Raw genomic sequence first — 18,935 nt, 5'->3', positions numbered from 1 at the left:
ACTGTCATTTGCCACACATATAGATTTGCGTATGTGGAGCTTTGCACTAATTCAGATTCATTCACAATGACTAATCCATCCAGTTTAGCTTCTTGTATTTACACTTTTGTACTCCACCACTACCAAGTTCCGATTGCCTGTTATCACATAGCGAAACATTTACCCATTCCTCTAATCTTATCACTCACTGGCCCACAAACACGAGGCAAATGTCACAGTAAAAGGGGTAAAACTTGCACTTCTTCGATCGAAAACTGGGTAGAATGTCTCCATTTAAGGTATATAGTAGTAGTCAATATATATTGGGTGATCCCCGATTGATTGTGGCGGGAAGTCACACAGCAATTACCGATCTAATCGTGGCTTTGTCTCTCGTGCACCTGTTTCCTCGGCCGGTAAACGCGCAACTAACGAAAAGCCAAGCGATCGTGCCAGTGATGTAGCTCTGGCTTTTTTGTTAGTCTTGTTAAAAGTTTTTAAAGTCGAGAGAGCTTTACATATTTTATTATTTCCAGACATTAGTTACACTTTTGTTTACCCTTATTTGGATATTTCTACCAAAGTTTTAAATAATAGTTAGCGTTAAATTAAAACAGCACTGGCTCAATGGTTTTCCCCTTTCTGAGCCAATGCTAAAACCATTTGCAAGCTTTTCCCTAAAAGCTTTTTGTTAAACATGAGTAAAAGTCGTTTTAAACAAAAAAAAAAATAGTTTTTTAAAATATATGTCATTTGAAAATCCCAGAACTTTGAAATAAACTCTGTTGTCATTTGAATCAGTCTATAGCATTATTTTGCCTCTCAATTGTGACTTATATTTTTTAACATTTTTCCTGGGAGATAATGAATTGCTCGCTGCTAAGGAGAAGTCCGCTGGTGCAGCACAGCCTCGACTTGCGGCTCCGGAGTGTCCAGCTGAGGCACTGCCTCCAGCGGTTCTTCCTCAATGCGGCGGTCCTGCTTCTGCTGCTGCTGGACATCTGGCAGGTGCACTGCTCCTGCAACAGGACATCCTTCTGGTTTGTGGCAGAGTGCTTCGCTTGTGTCGCGTTAGCTTTCAGTGCACTGGTATGTTTGGGCAAGTACTTGTGGCTTTTATCGGGTGAGCGTTTGGTCAGGGGAACGCAAAGCCAGAAGTATCTCCTCGATGGGAGGGAGAACGAATTCGGAACGGTGTATACACGCCCTGTGGCAAAGGCACCTGATCCTTGGACTAGGAACGCCCGTCCCATCGTCCAGTGGCACTCCTTCCTGAACAAAACCTGGGGAAGTGGGAGAAACGTGGGTTCCTTACGGGTGAAGTGGTATCCGAAACCGTCGGTCTATGAGGAGGCGCGACCGGATGACTTCTGCTCCGACATCCGGAAGCTGCCCGCTCTGATGAAGCGAGCGGAGCAGGATCGCAGAATGGAGGAAGATACAAATAGTCCGAGCTTCTTGCTTCGCCACCGCTTTTTGACACACTCTTCCCATTTGAAAAGCATCCCCTACCAGTTGTCCGCAGTGCAAGATGAAGGCCCGATAGTCGTGGAGAACAGTGAATTCCTCTCGCAGAACAATCTGTTGCAGTGGGTGTCCAACCTGAGGTTCTGGATTTCCACCACCATACTCCACCGTTTGGTGAGGGAGATCGACTTTGCGGATAAGATGTTCCGCAAACAGGGTCTCGGCAACCTGAGGATCGGAGCCATCAGTCTGGAGAGGCTGCGTGCGCTGGAAAGGGACAAGAAATTCGTGGCGAAATGCGTTCCCATGCTGCCCGTTCTGCTCGCCTTCCTCGACTCCTTTCCCAACCAGGCGTACCTGGTGCAGCGCATCAGGCAGCTCTCGAAGGGCACCCTCTTGGACGCCTACAAATGGAACTCGGGAGGAACGAACCGCGGTCTGCGTTGGGGGGGATCACCTGCCCACCGACGCAGCCATAGTATTCCACTTGCTGTGCGTCTATCTGGACAGCCAGCTCCTGCCACATCCACATGGTGCCGGGCGACGTCCCTTCTACTCCCGGTACGTGGTGACTCGGAAAATGGACATCAGATCCTGTTTAAGAAACAAGGCCAAGTGCGCCATTTTGGCCACCGGCCGACAGCAGCGCCATCTAGTGTTCAACTTTGTGAGAGGCAGGGATTTGCTAGATTGCGCTTACGACAAGAACAACCTGTTCTACGTAATCCTCCAGTTCCTCTGCCACTTGCAAAAGGAGCAGGGATCCGTGTTGGAGGGGGTCAGTCTGGGCAAAAGAGGGATTAACATTATGAACGTTATTCAAAGCGGATATGTCTAACACATGGTATTCATACATTTAACTGCTAGGTAGTAAATAAGTATGAATAATTAAATCAAGAGCTCTTATCTCTAATAAAACTGATTTAAATAAAACCGTTTTAAAAAACGTTGCATTTAAATACAACAAAAATCCCAGACTCGAACCAATGTTCAAGTGGGAGGAAGAGTTTTTACTCGGGGATGCCAACTTAAGTAAAACTGGATATTTTAGTGAATTCGTGACTGACCGAGACTATGTGGCAACTCCGTGCCGTTGGGGAAAATAATTTATAAAAAAATCGTCCACCGCGCCGTTTCATCGTTTCGTGCTGTGCGCTCCGCTTCGAGTGCGGCAAAGGGAAACCCAGAAGGCAGCTAATCGGTAAATTGCCACGCAGAAGTGAAAAGTTATCCGAATACCGCGGCCTGTGCACGTGCAACTGTGACTCGTCCTCGGTTCCCCGGCCACCGCCTGCCCCTCGACCCCCTTCGTCCATTGTGACTGTGCACAATTAACTTGCATACATATATGCCCCTGTTTGTATGTATGCGTGCCACCCCCAAAGAGGCGGAAAAAGGAAGAGCAAAGGAATTTCGGCCAAATCCTAGATAACTTTTTATTTTAGCAGTCGCCCAACTTTTTGCTCGGCACTTTGCTCTTTCAGCAAGAAAACGCTGGCGAAACTCGGAAGTTGTTTTCCTTTATCTCCACTTTTATCGCAAAACAAGAGCCACACTTCTGCAGCACCGCCCTCCCCGCCCCACTTTGTGCCCTGTAAATACAGTGAATGTCGGCTAACAGGAACTGGTTATAGTCAACACTAAACAAAAGCCTTTCGTTTTACACGCTGGTTTTATCAAAACACAAAAGCTACAGTACGTTTTTGCTAGTTAGTACTTTATATGATTTCCTTTAATAAAGGCACATGTTTCAATGTATTTTTTGTAAAAAATAATTATTCATGGCTCACAAAGGTATGAGAATTCAACTATGATTTAAATACACAATAATTTATGTACAATATAGGAAGTGCTTTGGTGTAATTGTTGATGGGTAGCCAGTGTGACTACAGCCGATATTTTCTGAACTGAATTGGTTCCTGTTAAATTAATTGTCTAAATTGAAATCAATTCCGATCTTTAGCAACTTCATTAGGAGTCGCGTTTCTGCTGAATAACAACAATAGCTAAAGCAACGTTTTCCTACGCGACAAACTTTGGTAAGTAACCATTTCTCTTTCTTATCAGTTTAATAAGTACATATAAACGAATGGATAAGGTTATACTTAGAAATACTATACACGTAAAGTAGATTTTTGACCAACTTTCCGATGCTCAATTGAAAAAGAAAAATAAGTATATTTTAGCAAATCTACGTTCTTAGGTAGCAAATCTCCCCCAAGAAAACCTGTACGAACATGTTCCTCCGACCCAGGCCATTATTATTATCGTTGTTATTGCCGCACCTGGGTCACCGAACTGGGCGGGTGGGCGTGGCCAGGTAGCCGTTGTTATTCCCGTGTAATATCTTCATGTCAACAATCGATCTTAATCTCCGCTTCCTTTGAGGGTCTTCATCTAGGACTTGTTCTACTTGATTTATGGCCTCTTCCCGTGCGTTCCCATCCTCGAAAACCGGTTGCATTGGCTTAATCATCGCTTCTCGCTGGATATTTTATCAGAAATTCTTTCTGACTCACCGCTGATGTTCAAGTTATTCCCCAGCAGTTCAACTCTCGCAAAAATTTGAAAAGTATTTTGTTTATTCAAAGGCCATTTAAATCGATAGTCTTAAATTACTATAGTTAAAATATAAGTAAACACTTAAAAACACATTTTAAGTGCAAAATGCATAAGTGCAAAATGCATAAAAATGCATTTCAAAAAATTCTTTAATATCAACACTAAAAATTGCGCTTGATTTGGTATTTGAATTTCAAATTCTTTGTGATTAGCGTGTTGGCTCTTCAGTGATTTTCACTGTTGCATAAAACCCGTGTATTCCGGCCCTAATTAAATCACATTAAATGTGTGCTCGCTGTGGCTGAAATAATTCGATTTAAAGTTCAGGCCCCACCTCTCGCCCAAGTGACTTTCCAACTCTTTTGTTCTCCCAGTTCATCAGCGCAAATTTAGTGAAATTGAAAGCACCGGGCAGCGGCGGAGGAGGAAAAAAATCAATAAGTGCTAATACAATTTTGTGGCAAACAAATTAAACCATACAAAAACAGCTCGGCGCTGCTCTGATTTATTCCTACTGCGTACCTATTTATTCAGTTGATTTGGCTTGGTTTCAGGGGTGAATATTTGATCAGCATTTAATATTTGATACAGGGCAGTTTGATTTGTGATTTGTGGGCGAGCAGAGCGACTATCGACTATTGCCTGCATGTGAATATGAGGCCGAAAGTGGGTTATGTTTGCCCGGCCACCATAAAGTGGCTTTAATTTACGACTGCAACTAAATTGGGTTAGCCTAGGTCCAGATAAGCCTCCGCGCTCAGTTTTCTCCTCCTCTGCGGACCAACGATAGCGCATTCTAATCTCGGAGGTGGTTGGATAACTGCGTTTTCATTGGCGACCTTGACACGGATTTTATCTCTTCTGGAAAAGGGTTTCCACTCACGTTGCCGAATCCATTGAAATTTGATTTGTGAGCCTCATGAATTTCGCTATTTGTTTATCGGTGGCTTTCCATGCAAATTGGGCCACTTCGTATATACTTTTAGCTGACACATCCATGCAATGTTTACCATCCACATACATATACTTTTTACCTCTCTGCCTTGTTGTGGCAGTTCTTTTTAAATATTTCGCTCATTGTTTTGCCCACGGCAACGCAACTGGGTTGCACTTCCCGCCCAGTAAGCTCTTCCAGCCCATTCCGGCTCCTCCTTTGCCTTCCTTTGCCTTTCTTTTTCCGCCCCTTTTCCAGAGCACCGCCATCCCCCATCCGCCATCCCCCGTCCGCCTTCCCTTCGCAGAGGTCTGCAAAAGAAAAAAGAATCGGGTTAATCGTCGCCACGTTGTCGTCGGGGAGAACAAATGATTCTTTTTCGCTGGCTCTGCCGTTTGTGGGTCAACTGCAATTTTCGCCATTAAAATAATTATTTGATTGCCTTTTTGCTTTTAAATGCCGTGAATTGTGTACACCGTCCTTAGAAATAAATCAATAATAGAAACACCCCTAGAAGTCTTTGATTACTAGGAATTTTGACTCACATCGCCATGTTGATGGTAAACCTGAGTAATCTATATAATTTGTTTAATCTGATGTTTTCCGCCGTTTCCCACACATGACACTTGATTAACACACCTACTTCAGGTTGAGCCTAATAAATCTTTTCCTATTTCTGATCAGTAAATCACCCACGCTGCCTATTTAGCTTATCTCGAGTGCTTTGTACTGTATTCCGCGCATTAACGATCGATTTCCGCTTATCACCCGAATATTTCCTATCGCTAGGCCAGCCCAAATCCTATGCTGGCTGGCTTTGTTTCGAGCGAGCACCATCTGGCTCAGTAACCCACATAGAAACCGCCGAATCCCAGTTGTCCGGGGGCAATTGGGCGGAGAATAGCCGTTCAGTGCAACTGGAGCTGGAGAGGCCAATTAAAGCACCTGACCTAGAATATTTGTAGCCCAGTTTCGCTGCTGAGACTGCATGTGTTTACAAGCCCCGCTCTTACGTCCATATTCCCCCCATCCGATCTAACAAATTTGTACTTTGAGTCTGTCGTCTGTGAGCTGCATGTTAAATGGTCTGAATTAATTGCGTAGGCCACGCATGTCACGTGCTCCTCACAGAGAAGTACGTATATCTCTCGATATAAATCCCGCCCCTTTCCACCCAAAAGTCCTTGAGCCATCCAAGCCGGTCTTTCCGGAAATTTCAAACTAACATTCAAAATTTCCTTTTCGATTCGTAGTCGTACATCGCATCACGTACTTATGGAGCCAAGGCCAATTTGCTAGGGACAATGTCAAACTGATATTCGAGTAGGCATTGGCAAAGATTGTCTCATTAACTAATTTTACAAGTGCTACTAGGCTGAGATACGATTTTCTGACGAGGCAACAGACACTAAGTAAGCGTTATAAATCAATTAGAATCACTCAATTATTGGCAAGTTGTATTCTCCAGGTTTTTTGTTAAATTATTTTTGGCAGTAAAGTTTTTTTTTAAACAAGGGATTGTTATCTTTTTGTAAGATAATAAATGAAAACCGCAGAGGTTTTAACATTTTTAACAAGAAAAAAGCTTGATAAAAACAAAAAAAATGTGGTTTTTAAATTGTAGTAAATATTTCTTTCACTGCGAGCTTTGAATTGAGCTGTGCTTTAAATGATCTTTTGACCAGCTCTTCATGGCTGACAGCCGAGAGCCGCGAAAGAGACTCCGATTTCATCAATGGCTTGGCCATAGTTAGCTGGTTTTTGGGAGCCGTCCGCCGCATTTATGCGGAGCACGTTCCCCTATCGCGGCTGCCTGGAGGGACTTAAGAGCTCAGTGGAGCGGCGGGGCTGTCGGCTATCAGCTGCAGTTGACACATTTTAAGCCGCGCCAGTTGACCACTTCGTTGGCCTGGCCGGCAGTCCCTATCTGCGGTGAGTACCTGTGGAAAGCGGGTAAAGGCCAGGTAGGGCCAGTTGGCCCCGCCACTCGACCAGTGCTCATTCGCGTGTGAACGGACGAGGTTTCCCGCTCGCGCCTCCGCAAAAATATAGTTTCCAATATCTACATTTTCCTCGACTCCACCCGCTCGCCGCGTGTAAGTTGTGATTCAGCTCATTTCCCTTCATTGCTCATTGTGGATTCTAGATTAATTCGCTTGGTGCGCACTGCACTTGCTCAATTGTATCGCTTGCCCAAAGATCGCTGGGGAATGTAACTGCATTCAATTACTCGAAATGCATTATTTTCCTGCTTGGCTGTTCTCCAGAATATCTAAGAATTTCCCTTTGAAATAGTTTGGCAAACGATGTGGAAAGTAATAGTATATGTGTGTTTTATTTATCCAAGCAAAACCGTCCAGATATTGGATATTATTGTGCTGCTATTATCTGCACTTCTATTTAAATCGTAGCTAGTTATTTTCGCAAGTGTCAAGTTGAGTGCACCCGAGGGAAAGCGAATGCTGGTCTATTTGCCAGACGCTAAATATTTGGCTAGGCCACAAAGCAGCCAACATTGTAGGCTCCGGTGACTCCTGGATCCAGGCCCACCCACTCCCCTGGCTCTTCCGGCTTCCAGCTCATCCGATAAGCGGCGGATTGTTTGTTTTTTGCGCACAGGCTGCCAAATAAAGAGCCGCCCGCCACCGGCTTATCGGTTGTGTTTATCTAGTTTGGCCATATGAAGCCATTCGCATGTGAAGATGATGTGGGGACGTGGACCCACACCCACACCCACACCCACACCCACAACGGCCCACAAGATCGGGCTGTGAGTGCGGTACGCATTTATTGGCCGCACTGCGCACGGTACCCAAGCGGTACAGCCGGTGGATTTCGGATTCCGGGAGGTGGGGCGGCGGTTGTGGCGTAGATAAAAATCAAAATGCAAAAGCGACTTTGTTTCTGGCGTCTCGTGTGCCGAGCGTTCTAAAGGCTGGCGGAGGGGAGCGGCTGGTCGAGATAACAGCCACACGAGGAGATTGTGTAATCGGTTTGGCGATTGTTAGGCGGGAACACGCCGATGGTGATGCGGATTCCCATACAGTGAGGCCTGTCCGATAGCAGGCAGTGGTGCATTCTCAAAGGTCGCGAAAGGGTTTGCCAGTAAAAACCTCTGAAGGAAAAGTAATTATTCTCAAATGTAAATAGGTTGTGCGATACTCAAAGTAAACATTCTAGAAGTAAACAAATGTGTCACATTCTTTTTCCGAAAGAAGAGTTAATTCTATCTGAAGAGATTTGAATCATGATGGGCTGCAGTGTTTTCTGCGAGTGCACCTCACTTCCTCAGCGGTTGCTTGGCCAACGGGCCGCAGTTGTTGCTAGTGGTTCTTGGCCGAAAATGCAAATTGTTTTCTTGCCCGTCGCCACAGTAGCAGAAACAGAAACAGAAACCGAAACGAAAACAGAAGGGAAACGTCACCCTTCTGTGTTTACCGCCCCGTAAACCCGGCCATTATTCCCCGATTTAGCCTGGCAACCGATGCCGATACACCTTCATTCGCTGTCGATTCAGTCGAAAATGTTTTCTGCTTCTGTTTACCCATCGTGTTCGAGGGAATCCGCTGGCCAGCCGTTCCCGATCTGAAGTAGGGCCAGCCATAATCCACTTCAGTGCTGGAGGAGCAGCAGTCCCCAAGTCTTCCGAAATGCAGTTCTTCGCGTGAGTGGGAATATGGAGATCTACTGAACCGAAACCCTAGTTAGCCCCATAAAAAGAACAATTCCAACTGTCGCCAATCCCCTTTTTCCGACCAAGTCTCAGGCAAATGAGCTGAGCTGGGTTCACTTTCTGCCGATACCCGCTTTCAATTAAATCCTCCATGGAGGGGCACTAAAACTTTTGCCTAAACAAAAGGCTAAATGGAACTAAATGTAAAACTGTTCGAGCAGCAACAATGGAAAACAATTGAAAAACTCAATTTGTTGGTAATTTGTTTGGGCGTGCGTGTCTCAGTGTTTTTGTGCAATAACAATTTCGGAGCTTGGCACATTGCATTCGATTTGTTGACTGCATAAAAAGGCGGTTGAATGAACTGAGAGCCAGCTTTGATTGATATTTCGAAAGCCATATTGGGGGAACATTTATGAGCCCGAGCAATAAAATACCGTCGAAGTTCTCCAAGCACGTCATTGGTAATCTTTTGTAAAGAAATTGGGAAACATCATTTCGGAGGGCTTCTTTCAAAAGAATATGGGTTTCCTATAGTAAAACGAATCAGTTTGCAAAGGGAAGAACTTAGAGAGGCTATTTTCAATTTTCAAAATGTCTAAGAAACATGTTTCACTTGCATTCAAATTAACTTAAGTTTTACTTTTACATTTTTTTTTTTGCAGCTTCTCCAAAATGGCCAAGTACTCGGGAAAGAAGTGCCGCCTGCTCTCGATGATGTGGCTGACGGCGTTCTTCTTCTTCGTGGAGATCATCGTGGGCTATGTGACCAACTCGATGGCCCTGGTGGCAGACAGCTTCCACATGCTGGGCGACATCGCCGCCCTGGTCATATCTTTTCTGTCCGTGAAGGTGAGTCCCTGTCCGCGACCAAGAACGTTATCGTTCGTGCATCATTATCTATATCACTCACGTACCCTCCTATCTCGACAGATGTCACCGAAAAAGTGGTCGAAGAACACCTTCGGCTGGGCCAGGGCCGAGGTACTGGGTGCCCTGGTCAACGCTGTTTTCCTGGTGGCCCTCTGCTTCAGCATCACCATCGAGGCCTGCAAGAGGTGAGTGTCCTTTCAAAAATAACCAATTAAGAAGCTGAATTCCAATCGATAACCATTTTAGAATTAATAGGGTTAACACAATCTGATAAGATATACATAGATCAATTTTCTAACTACATATATCATCTTAATTTGCAATACCTTTTGCTATTCATCTGCAACTTATGTAAATTGCTTTTCGTAACTATAATACATATGTATCGGGACTAATTACGGATCAGCGATCCGCACGAAGACCCAATTGCTTGCTGATCTGTGAGCAGTAAGCCGCACTGCGATCAATAAGTTGCCATTGGAATCGGCGTGTGTTAACGTGATTTGTATAAATTTCCTTGAATTTTGTCTGTCAGTTAACTCGTTGTCTGTATATGTGAATTGTATTTCGTCGCTCGGACGCCTTATTAATTTACATTCCGGGCGCATTTCGCGCATACTTATCGAAAGCTCTACGAGGCGAGTCGGTTGCCAATAGCTACAGAAAGCCTGGAGAAGCCAGCTACACTGATAAAAATGGGAATTTATATATATAGATTTATATAGATTAGATATAATAGTAATTTGATATAATAATTTGTAATTTATTCTGTTTTTATTTCTCTACAGATTCATTGAGGAGGAACCGATTCACGAGCCCGAGCTGCTGGTCATCGTGGGAGCTCTGGGGCTTCTGGTGAATGTGATTGGACTGTGTCTGCTTTACGGTAAGTCCACCCAGTGCAATGATGGGGATCCCAGCAATAACTATAACTATTCCGCAGAGCACGGTGGCCATCATGGACACTCGCACGGCGGAGGTCTCACCCGCAACCACAGCCGCCTCACTGAGCTGGCCAACATGGACGAGGGCGAGGACGAGCAGAACGACTACGCCTACGAGAAGCAAAAGGAGAAGGCGCCGGTGAAGAAGTCCAGCCACGGGCACAGCCACGATCCCGGCCAGATGAACATGCGCGGCGCCTTCCTGCACGTCCTGAGCGACGCCCTCGGCAGCATCATCGTGGTGATCAGCGCGGTGGTGGTGTGGAAGACCGAGTGGACGTACCGCTACTACATGGACCCCGCCCTGTCCATCGTGCTGGTGGTGCTCATCCTCCACTCCGTGTGGCCGCTGCTGCGCGAGTCCGCGCTGATTCTGCTGCAGACGGTGCCCACGCACATCCAGGTGGACGCCATCCAGAAGCGGCTGCTGGAGAAGGTCGACGGGGTGCTGGCGGTGCACGAGTTCCACGTCTGGCAGCTGGCCGGCGACCGCATCATCGCCTCTGCGCATATCAGGTACGCACCTTCGGTTGATAACTCTCTGAAGTGTTTTTAAACTATTCTTCGCTATTTCCTTAGGTGCCGCAATCTCTCGGAGTACATGAAGATTGCCGAGAAGGTGAAGGAGTTCTTCCACAACGAGGGCATCCACTCCACCACCATCCAGCCGGAGTTCAGCGAGATCGAGGGCTGCAACATGTCCGACGGCACCTCCAGCATCAACATGAGCGGCTCCGACTGCTGCGCCCTCGACTGTCCCACCACGGATGAGGGCTGTGTCAAGGCCACCTGCTGCCAAAACAACAACAAAGTGGTGAGTTCTCTTAATACATAAATGCACATATTGCAATTATGAACTCGCTTTGCAGAACCAACTGCCCTCGCCCACCAACTCGCCCTACTTGTGCCGCCAGCGCAACGCCGCCCGCCAGGCCGGCGATGTGGAGGCGGGTTCCCTGCTGGAGGCCGCGTCCGGCGGCAGCCAGGGAGCTTCCGGAGGCGGCTCAGCAGGAGCGCCCGCGTCAGCGGCTGCGGCGACGTCAGCGCCGAAGAGCGATTTGGTCTGACGACAGCCACAGCAGGCGCCGCAACATGTACACTTTGCCACGACCAAAACGGAGACCGCAGCAACCGCAACAGCAGCAGCAAACGCAGCATCAACAGCAACATCAATACGTGATATAATGTACGAGCCAAGCGCCAACAACCAAGTGGCTTCCAGCGCACAAGTGGGCGGTCTCCTCGGCCTGTCGGTAACCGCCCAGCGGCGCCGGGAGCTGCAGTTGCAGGCCGAGCAGCAGTTCCAGGAGCAGGTGTCGCCACTGAGCACCCGGAACGGCGACGAGGTGGCCCTCTAATCAGGAGCCTAGTTTAGCGTTAGTTGTGCTTACCGCTGCAATGGAGACTGGTCTGCCCCGGTGCAGCGTTCGTGTTTTTAGTGTTTGTATCATTATTTGTTCTTAGTGGAATTTAGGCATAAACGAGAGTGGAGGACGGGAGCGCTGTGCTGACCACTGAGCTAGTTTAGTTAAAGTAAAATCAAAAGAGAAATACACACGATTATCTAATAGTGCAGAGGACACAAAGTTTAATGGAAAATGCAGTTAATAGGGACGTCATTCATATACTATATAGTATGTTAAAATATTCGATCTTAGTTAGTTGCATTAGTGTAAGTCGATAAGTGAGCCCAACCAACAGAGAATACATATGTACTACGTTTTTTACATTTTGAGAAGTTTATACCGACGTGAATTAAATTATTGTATTCAATAGTTAACTACGGATTAGCTAATGAAACACAGAAACACAGTTTACAAAATACATAGGCACGAGCACCTGCGAGTGTTTGTGCATGGTTAGGCATAGTCCTTTAATCTTAGTAGGTTTAATGCTATCTGTAAATGAATGTTTTTACCACAAACGAGAAACTAGTTTCTATTTAATTTTAATCAAATCGAACTTTATAATGACTATATTAAATGCAACCGTCATGTATTATTTTATGATCTGCATTGATTTTCTCCTGTATATGTTTGTAAATAAACGCCAAACATAATCAGTCAACTATTTGGTTTATATAGATTCTAAATCGTTTGGGTGTTTTTGTTTTCTTCGCTGAAATACAGCTTGAAAACGTTGTTAGTTTTTCTCCCTGCAATGGCAACTATCACGGAGGCAAAAGACTGCCTTTCTGAATCCTGTAAAGTTCCTTGTTTTTGTTAAGACAATGAACTGTGCAAACGTCTATGCACGGATAAAGGACGAGTATCTTGTCAACGACAATTCCTTTCGTTATTGTGAAGGAAAAGATTTTTCTCGCGTAAACTTTAAAGCCCAAAAGTATGCTCTCACCAAATAGGGTATTGTGATTTACATTTTCATCACAAAAACAGCAGGGTTTGGCTGAGAGGTTTTTGATTTAAACATTCTCCCAGGGCCGGAGAAACAGTTTTGAGTGGGGTGATGACCTCACAAATTTTCAATATCCCCCCCCCCGCCCCTTTTGTTTCAAAATCATTCCAAATCATGATGAGGGAAACACTGTTGACATAATATAGGTAAGTATAAATTTTATTAAAACAACAACACCAATCAATCAAAATGCAACAGGTAAAAAAACTATTTTAAATGTAAAATGTTAATTAAAATCCATTTAATAATAATGTAATGTTAATTTAATGTTAAAATAATGTTAATTTAATATAATGTAAATGTAATGTTAACTAAATGTTAATTAAATTAATATGGCCACGTCAGCGACAATGATAATTAATTATTTTTTTCGTTTTCTCGCACCTATAATTCCCAAGTGGTTCTGGCTGATTCGTAGTGGGATACCCCTTGATTTTGGCCAATTTCTCAGTTCTCCGGGATGACCGGCAGTTTCTCTAAGAAACTTTTTCCGGTCTCTGGAAGTGTGTGTGTGTGCGTGTGTGTTAGTGACGTGGTTCCAAAGTGGGAGAGAGTATCTGGCCAACTCCTCCTACTGGAGTCCACTCCCGGATGCAGTGCATCATGGGTCGACTCCTCCTACTGGAGTCCACTCCCGGATGCAGTGCACCATGGGTCGACTCCTCCTACTGGAATCCACTCCCGGATGCAGTGCATCTTGGGTCGACTCCACCTACTGGAGTCCACTTCCGGATGCAGTGCACCATGGGTCGACTCCTCCTAGGATGCACTGCATCATGACCTGACTTGGCATGAACTTAAAGGTGCCCGATCCCTTCCTGCATGTAGTGGACTCCAGGATGCAGGGCATCCAAACCAGAAAAGGTGAGTTGCAGTTTTTTTTAATTATGTGATGACGTGGCTTTTGTAAAAAAAATGCAGTTAATTAATTCAATTTTTTTTATATTTTTTTTCAGGTTTTTGGTTGTGTATTTGGCTGATTGCAGAAAATAATTGGTGACACCATCCAACTTGTAACTTGAAGTTCGACATCAGGATGCACTGCACCAAAGTTATTACGCAGTGAGTACATCCTTTAGACAATAAATAATTAAGTTATATATTTTAAAAAATCATAAATATTTTGACAAAGAAACTAAAAGAAACAGATAAAGATCTGAAAGTTTTCAAGAACATGAAAGAAATTTGAAAGGTAAATTTTATCAAATATTGAACTTGAAGTACATGAAAATCAAACACAATTAATAATTGTAAACAAGTAGCGACATATAATATAAATATATGTAGTATATATATAGTAATAGTTGTAAGAATGCGGTTACCGGAAATATATAGTATGCTGACACCACATAAATGGACTGGACAACAGGCTGCAGGATCAATTATGAATGGCGTGATCTTCTATTGAACTCCACTCCAGGATGCAGTGCATCACCTCATTGGGGTATGTATTTTTTAAACAACCGATTTGTATAAAATAATTTAACTAATATTTTGGAATGCTTCTTTTCATTACAGGTGATGACTATACCTTTCTACTTGGAGTGTACTTCAAGATGCAGTGAATCAATAACCCAAAGAGGTAAATACCTTTTTTACTAATAACTTTTTTACTAATACCTTTTTTACTAACAAATTTATTCTAACTATTATTATTTGTAACAAATTATTTATTATTATTTTTTTTCTTATTTACTTTCAGGGTAAAGTGTTAAGTGTTAATGTTGCGAATAAAGTGGTTGCGGTGATTATCTTACTTCAAGAAGACGAAAGATTGCAGTGCAGATCAAGGAGCTAACTGAGTAAGTACCAATCTTAAAAGATTTATTTATGATAATCTCATAATTATTTTAGTAGTTTTTACATTTAATTGGAAATGCTTAACTTGGGAAGTATTTGGGAGAGTTACTATCTATCTATTTAAATAGAAACTGATTTAATTGGGCCGTGGTAAAGGCGGGATTTCTCTTCGTTTTTCTTCGATATACTCTATATGCAGGGCCGGAGAAACAGTTTTGAATCATACATTCAACTGAAATTAATGGATGTAAATAAATTTTGTTCTACAAGTCAAGCATTTTGGGGTGTTGAATTCCACACCCGCTAAGATTTGGCGTGTGGAGTGCTCAACACCCGGTATACACCTTCCGCCGGGCCTGCATTCTCCTATCTCCACGATCCAATGCTTATATACCCTTGCAGTCATTAAGAAAAAATGACGGTTTTTCTAATAATTTTTCCATATCTTTACCGATTGCTTGGAGAGTTTTATAGTTTAAAGTTTGCAATGCAGTGAATAAGACACCTTAAATGGTGTCTGAAGTGTCTCCTCAACTTTGTTGAAACCTTCTGACTGAAATTACAATACCTTCTCCAAAGGTATAATAATCTTGGCTCCAAAATAACTTTGGCCATTGATTGCCAGTCCCAGAAATTAAAATCGTTGCTGGAGGAAGTATAAAAAATATTATTTTTATAATGCTTAGCTTGTCCGTAGACTAGGCATTGAATCTGTTTGATTGTTTATACAGCTTTAACCTATTTCCTAGAAATCTCGTGATAAATATTGCACCGCATTAATTTGCATACATATATGCAATTTCACTGCCAGAGGAGAATTGATTGTTAAGTCAAAACAAAAAATAAATAAAAATAAAAATCCAATTTTGAATGATGTTTACCCTACTTTAAATATGAATATACATATTTATTTTTCTTTAATTTAACTATTTTTTAAAACAGAATATTTTATTTCTGAAACCATTGTTTGGACTCTGTATTAGTGATCTATTTATCCCTTAATAATGCCATTGCAAATAAATACTCTTTAATTGGTTTTCGTAATTATTTGTTGATCGGCGACGACGCTGGCAGAATATCGATTGCCGATCTCGCAGATCGCGACCCTATATAAGTGCACCTTGAGAACCTGGAAGTATCAATTGAGTTTGAACGTGTCTAACAGCAGTACTCTATTTTCTCTAAAAATCGACAAGATGCAAATCAAGTTCCTGTACTTTTTCCTGGCTGTGATGACGATCTTCATCCTGGGAGCCAAGGAAGCCGAAGCAGATTGCCTCTCCGGACGATATGGAGGTCCTTGTGCTGTCTGGGACAATGACACCTGCCGTCGTGTCTGCAAGGAGGAAGGACGATCCAGTGGCCATTGCAGTGCCAGTTTGAAGTGCTGGTGTGAGGGATGTTAATTCGGCACCCTCCAAAATCGTTGCTGAAAATTTTATAGAGCATCCGCTAAGAAATACAAATAAAGCTATTATTGCAACGAAACTTAAGTTTTGATTTAGTCGGAATCTGTCATGTAGAGACTGTTTAAGTTTAGAAAGTTTACTAAGGATTTGCCTAGCTTTCTTAACTTTGGTAGGATTGAAACTATAGGCCACTGTGATGTTCTAAAGTTTACTCATAGTAAACATATTGAGTTCGACTTGACGATCATATCGTAATGGACTTGTTTTTATCGTATGTCCTAAGGTATCGGATGTCCAATAATAACCGATGACGGTCAATATTACAAACGATTTTCCTTCCTATTATTGTGAGAGTTGGGCATTTGATATCTCCTATGAGCTGATATCATTACTGGATTTACCGGTGGGAAAACATACATGCTCATTATTTACTTTTCTTGTCGATTAAATAAAGAAAAACGCTTTATAGAGCAATCACTTATTCGAATATGATAAACATATTGTTCAAATGCACACAATTGGAAATGATTGCAATTGCTAAAAAAAATCTATTTGAATCTAGTAAATTGTTTGTTTTAATTAATTTTAAAACTACTGCTTACAGATTTGGGGAAAACCCTTTCAAATTGTTATTCAATTGTAACGATGTGAACTAATTTTTCTATTCTTAGAAGTATTTCTATTATATACGAATTGCCATCTTTGAAACCAGTTTTAACCGCATATGAGAAACGGGCTTCAATTAAATTTATTTTTAAGTGCACCAAACCTTAAATCAAGTTGATTTGCTCTACTAGGGGTATAGGGGTTTACCCATTTTAATTCATTAACCCTTTACATGGTGGTGATGCATATCTGCATCATACCGTTCAAATTCAATTATTTTTCAACGGGCATTGCAAAACTGTCTGAAATCTTTTTGATGCAGTTCAGGAACTTTCGTTTTTTATATAACAAGTGTTAGTCACTCAGGATTCTGTCCAATACTCAACAGAAGATTACTTTTCCCGCCAATTTGGTGAATGTGGAAATCTGAATTGGTTGTGCAGTTTCTCATCCAAATATAAATAATTAAAAAAAAAAATGTATAGTTGATTTAATTTATATTTTTAAACAGGTAAAAATTATATTTAGTTATATATTTTCGAGTTTTTGTGTTTGTTGCATTATAATACGAATAAATCAACAATTTTGCCTTGTTGCAGATATGCATTAAAATAGCTTTACATATAAAAAAATAAGGTAAAACCAAAAAAATTAAAAAAATAAAAAGAAGTGTATTTTTTATTTTCACTTATCTACTAAACAAAAAAAAAATGAAGAAAATCGGAGTTATTGCCATGTAAAGGGTTAATTCATTTGATATTATTACCTAGACAGTTCTTGGCACTTACAAAGTAAGTTAATTCCACTTATCAATCACTTGTATGTGTAAATACTGAAATTAACTTTGACTTGATTCTAAAAACGTTTATTTCCAGGAAAATGTTAAGACACCAGTAATGAAACCCGATGTTAAAATGGTATAATTTATTAAAGGCTTATTTACAATCTAATCAGACATAACAATATAAAAGGGTAACAAACAACAATATCTTTGAATAAGCAAAGCAGTTGTGTTAAAAAAATGAAAACAAAATTTTTTAAAACCGTGCGAATGGTTAGTGACTAGTGAAGTGCTCCCCGACATCGCCGCCACCAGGTCGTGACCGCAGCTGTTCTGAGAAGCGAAGCTGTCGCTATAAGTTCTCATCCAGATTCTCCTCGGTGTTCTCCTCCACGATAGCCTCGTCCCAGGGTCCGTGGATGTTGAACTTGTATTGCTGCTGCCACACAAATATGAAGGGACAGACAAAATTGATGAATACGGTAGTGAATGCGTACAAGTAGAGTACTGGCCGGGATATCCAGTACAGAGCTATGCAACATGTGGCAAAGATGGGCACCATGAATCCAGCATGCCAGTTCGCCTCCGTCATTATGGGATACAGCACAAAGAAAACGGCTGCCTCGACGAGGAGAACAAAGGCGTGGTAAGAAGTGGGCAGACGGGAAGCCAGACAAATAGCTCCAAATATCGCTGCATTTAGCGAGATGGCCTTAAAAAAATAACTAGGTCAGTAAAATGTAGGTAATGTGGGTCATAATATTGATACCTTTGAGACCATAGCCACATCCAGTCCGTAGTGGCCGAAAACTAGATTCCCAAGCAGGACAAAGAAGGTCATCGTGTAGATGGTGTCCGTGCTGATAGCCTGGGTTAATGTGTGCAGCATTGGCGAGAAGAGGTATCCAAACAGGACAACCGTGACAAGGGTCTTGGAATCCTCCCGCAGGAGGGCCCAACTGAGACTCTGGCCCCGGTAGCACAGGTACCCGATTCCCGTGACACCGCAACTGGGAACCAGGATCGTTGTGGGCGAAACGCGGTCGCTTAACATGAGCTGGTAGAGAATCAAAAAGCCGGTGATGCAAGATATTTGGTTGTTGAGCACCGTAATGCCCGCAACTGCTTCGCGGATTGTGTATATCCTGACATGAAGGTTCGTGCGCAGATCCTTCAGAAAGCTGGCGTCCGTATAGTTGTCCGGATACTCGCGGTTGGAGTACAGGTTCTTTACCCACGGCTGCCGTTTTGATTGCCCCTTTTTCACCATATTTAAATCATTTCATTAAACGTTGAATTGTTTGTTTACATTTGCTGACGCTTAAGTGTGACCAGTGCTGCGTCAAAAAAAGCTTGAAAAATTAACAACAAATAAATCTACGCCTTTCAAGTATAAGACAGTGATATTATAATTTGATTTAAATATTCCAGAGCTACAAGTAAAAGTTTAAACTTTATTTGCTTTGATTAAAAAAAAAAATTAAAAAATTAA

General features: G+C 42.6%; 4 protein-coding genes across 5 annotated transcripts; 3 read left to right on the top strand and 1 right to left on the bottom strand.

Annotated features, from left to right (window-relative positions):
• The first annotated feature begins 843 nt into the window (after nucleotides 1–843).
• Nucleotides 844–2,284, top strand: LOC108098982 (transmembrane protein 209-like). The gene is made up of 2 exons (XM_043207735.1): nucleotides 844–1,888; nucleotides 1,920–2,284. The coding sequence occupies exons 1-2, from the start codon at nucleotides 844–846 to the stop codon at nucleotides 2,282–2,284; spliced, it is 1,410 nt and encodes a 469-aa protein (XP_043063670.1).
• A 6,996-nt stretch (nucleotides 2,285–9,280) lies between these two features.
• On the top strand, nucleotides 9,281–12,499 carry LOC108099185 (zinc transporter 1). 2 transcript variants are annotated; one of them, XM_017202551.1, is made up of 6 exons: nucleotides 9,281–9,467; nucleotides 9,549–9,673; nucleotides 10,277–10,374; nucleotides 10,432–10,948; nucleotides 11,012–11,243; nucleotides 11,302–12,499. In XM_017202551.1, the coding sequence occupies exons 1-6, from the start codon at nucleotides 9,291–9,293 to the stop codon at nucleotides 11,497–11,499; spliced, it is 1,347 nt and encodes a 448-aa protein (XP_017058040.1). In that variant the 5' UTR covers nucleotides 9,281–9,290; the 3' UTR covers nucleotides 11,500–12,499. The 2 variants fall into 2 exon arrangements, with proteins under 2 accessions (XP_017058040.1, XP_017058039.1); XM_017202550.1 differs by having other exon boundaries at nucleotides 11,012–11,246.
• A 3,284-nt stretch (nucleotides 12,500–15,783) lies between these two features.
• LOC108099020 (drosomycin-like) lies at nucleotides 15,784–16,135 on the top strand. The gene has a single exon (XM_017202256.2). The coding sequence runs from the start codon at nucleotides 15,844–15,846 to the stop codon at nucleotides 16,051–16,053; it is 210 nt and encodes a 69-aa protein (XP_017057745.1). The 5' UTR covers nucleotides 15,784–15,843; the 3' UTR covers nucleotides 16,054–16,135.
• Nucleotides 16,136–17,571: 1,436 nt separating this feature from the next.
• On the bottom strand, nucleotides 17,572–18,840 carry LOC108099128 (phosphatidylinositol N-acetylglucosaminyltransferase subunit C). Its single transcript, XM_017202465.1, has 2 exons — nucleotides 18,213–18,840; nucleotides 17,572–18,155 (listed from the first exon to the last, which is right to left on the bottom strand). The coding sequence occupies exons 1-2, from the start codon at nucleotides 18,711–18,713 to the stop codon at nucleotides 17,796–17,798; spliced, it is 861 nt and encodes a 286-aa protein (XP_017057954.1). The 5' UTR covers nucleotides 18,714–18,840; the 3' UTR covers nucleotides 17,572–17,795.
• Nucleotides 18,841–18,935: the final 95 nt, after the last annotated feature.

This window comes from Drosophila ficusphila, unplaced genomic scaffold (genome assembly GCF_018152265.1).
Source record: "Drosophila ficusphila isolate 14025-0441.05 unplaced genomic scaffold, ASM1815226v1 contig_286, whole genome shotgun sequence".
Taxonomy (NCBI): domain Eukaryota; kingdom Metazoa; phylum Arthropoda; class Insecta; order Diptera; family Drosophilidae; genus Drosophila; species Drosophila ficusphila.
Note: the sequence above shows the minus strand (reverse complement) of the source record. Positions and strands in the feature narration are given on the sequence as shown.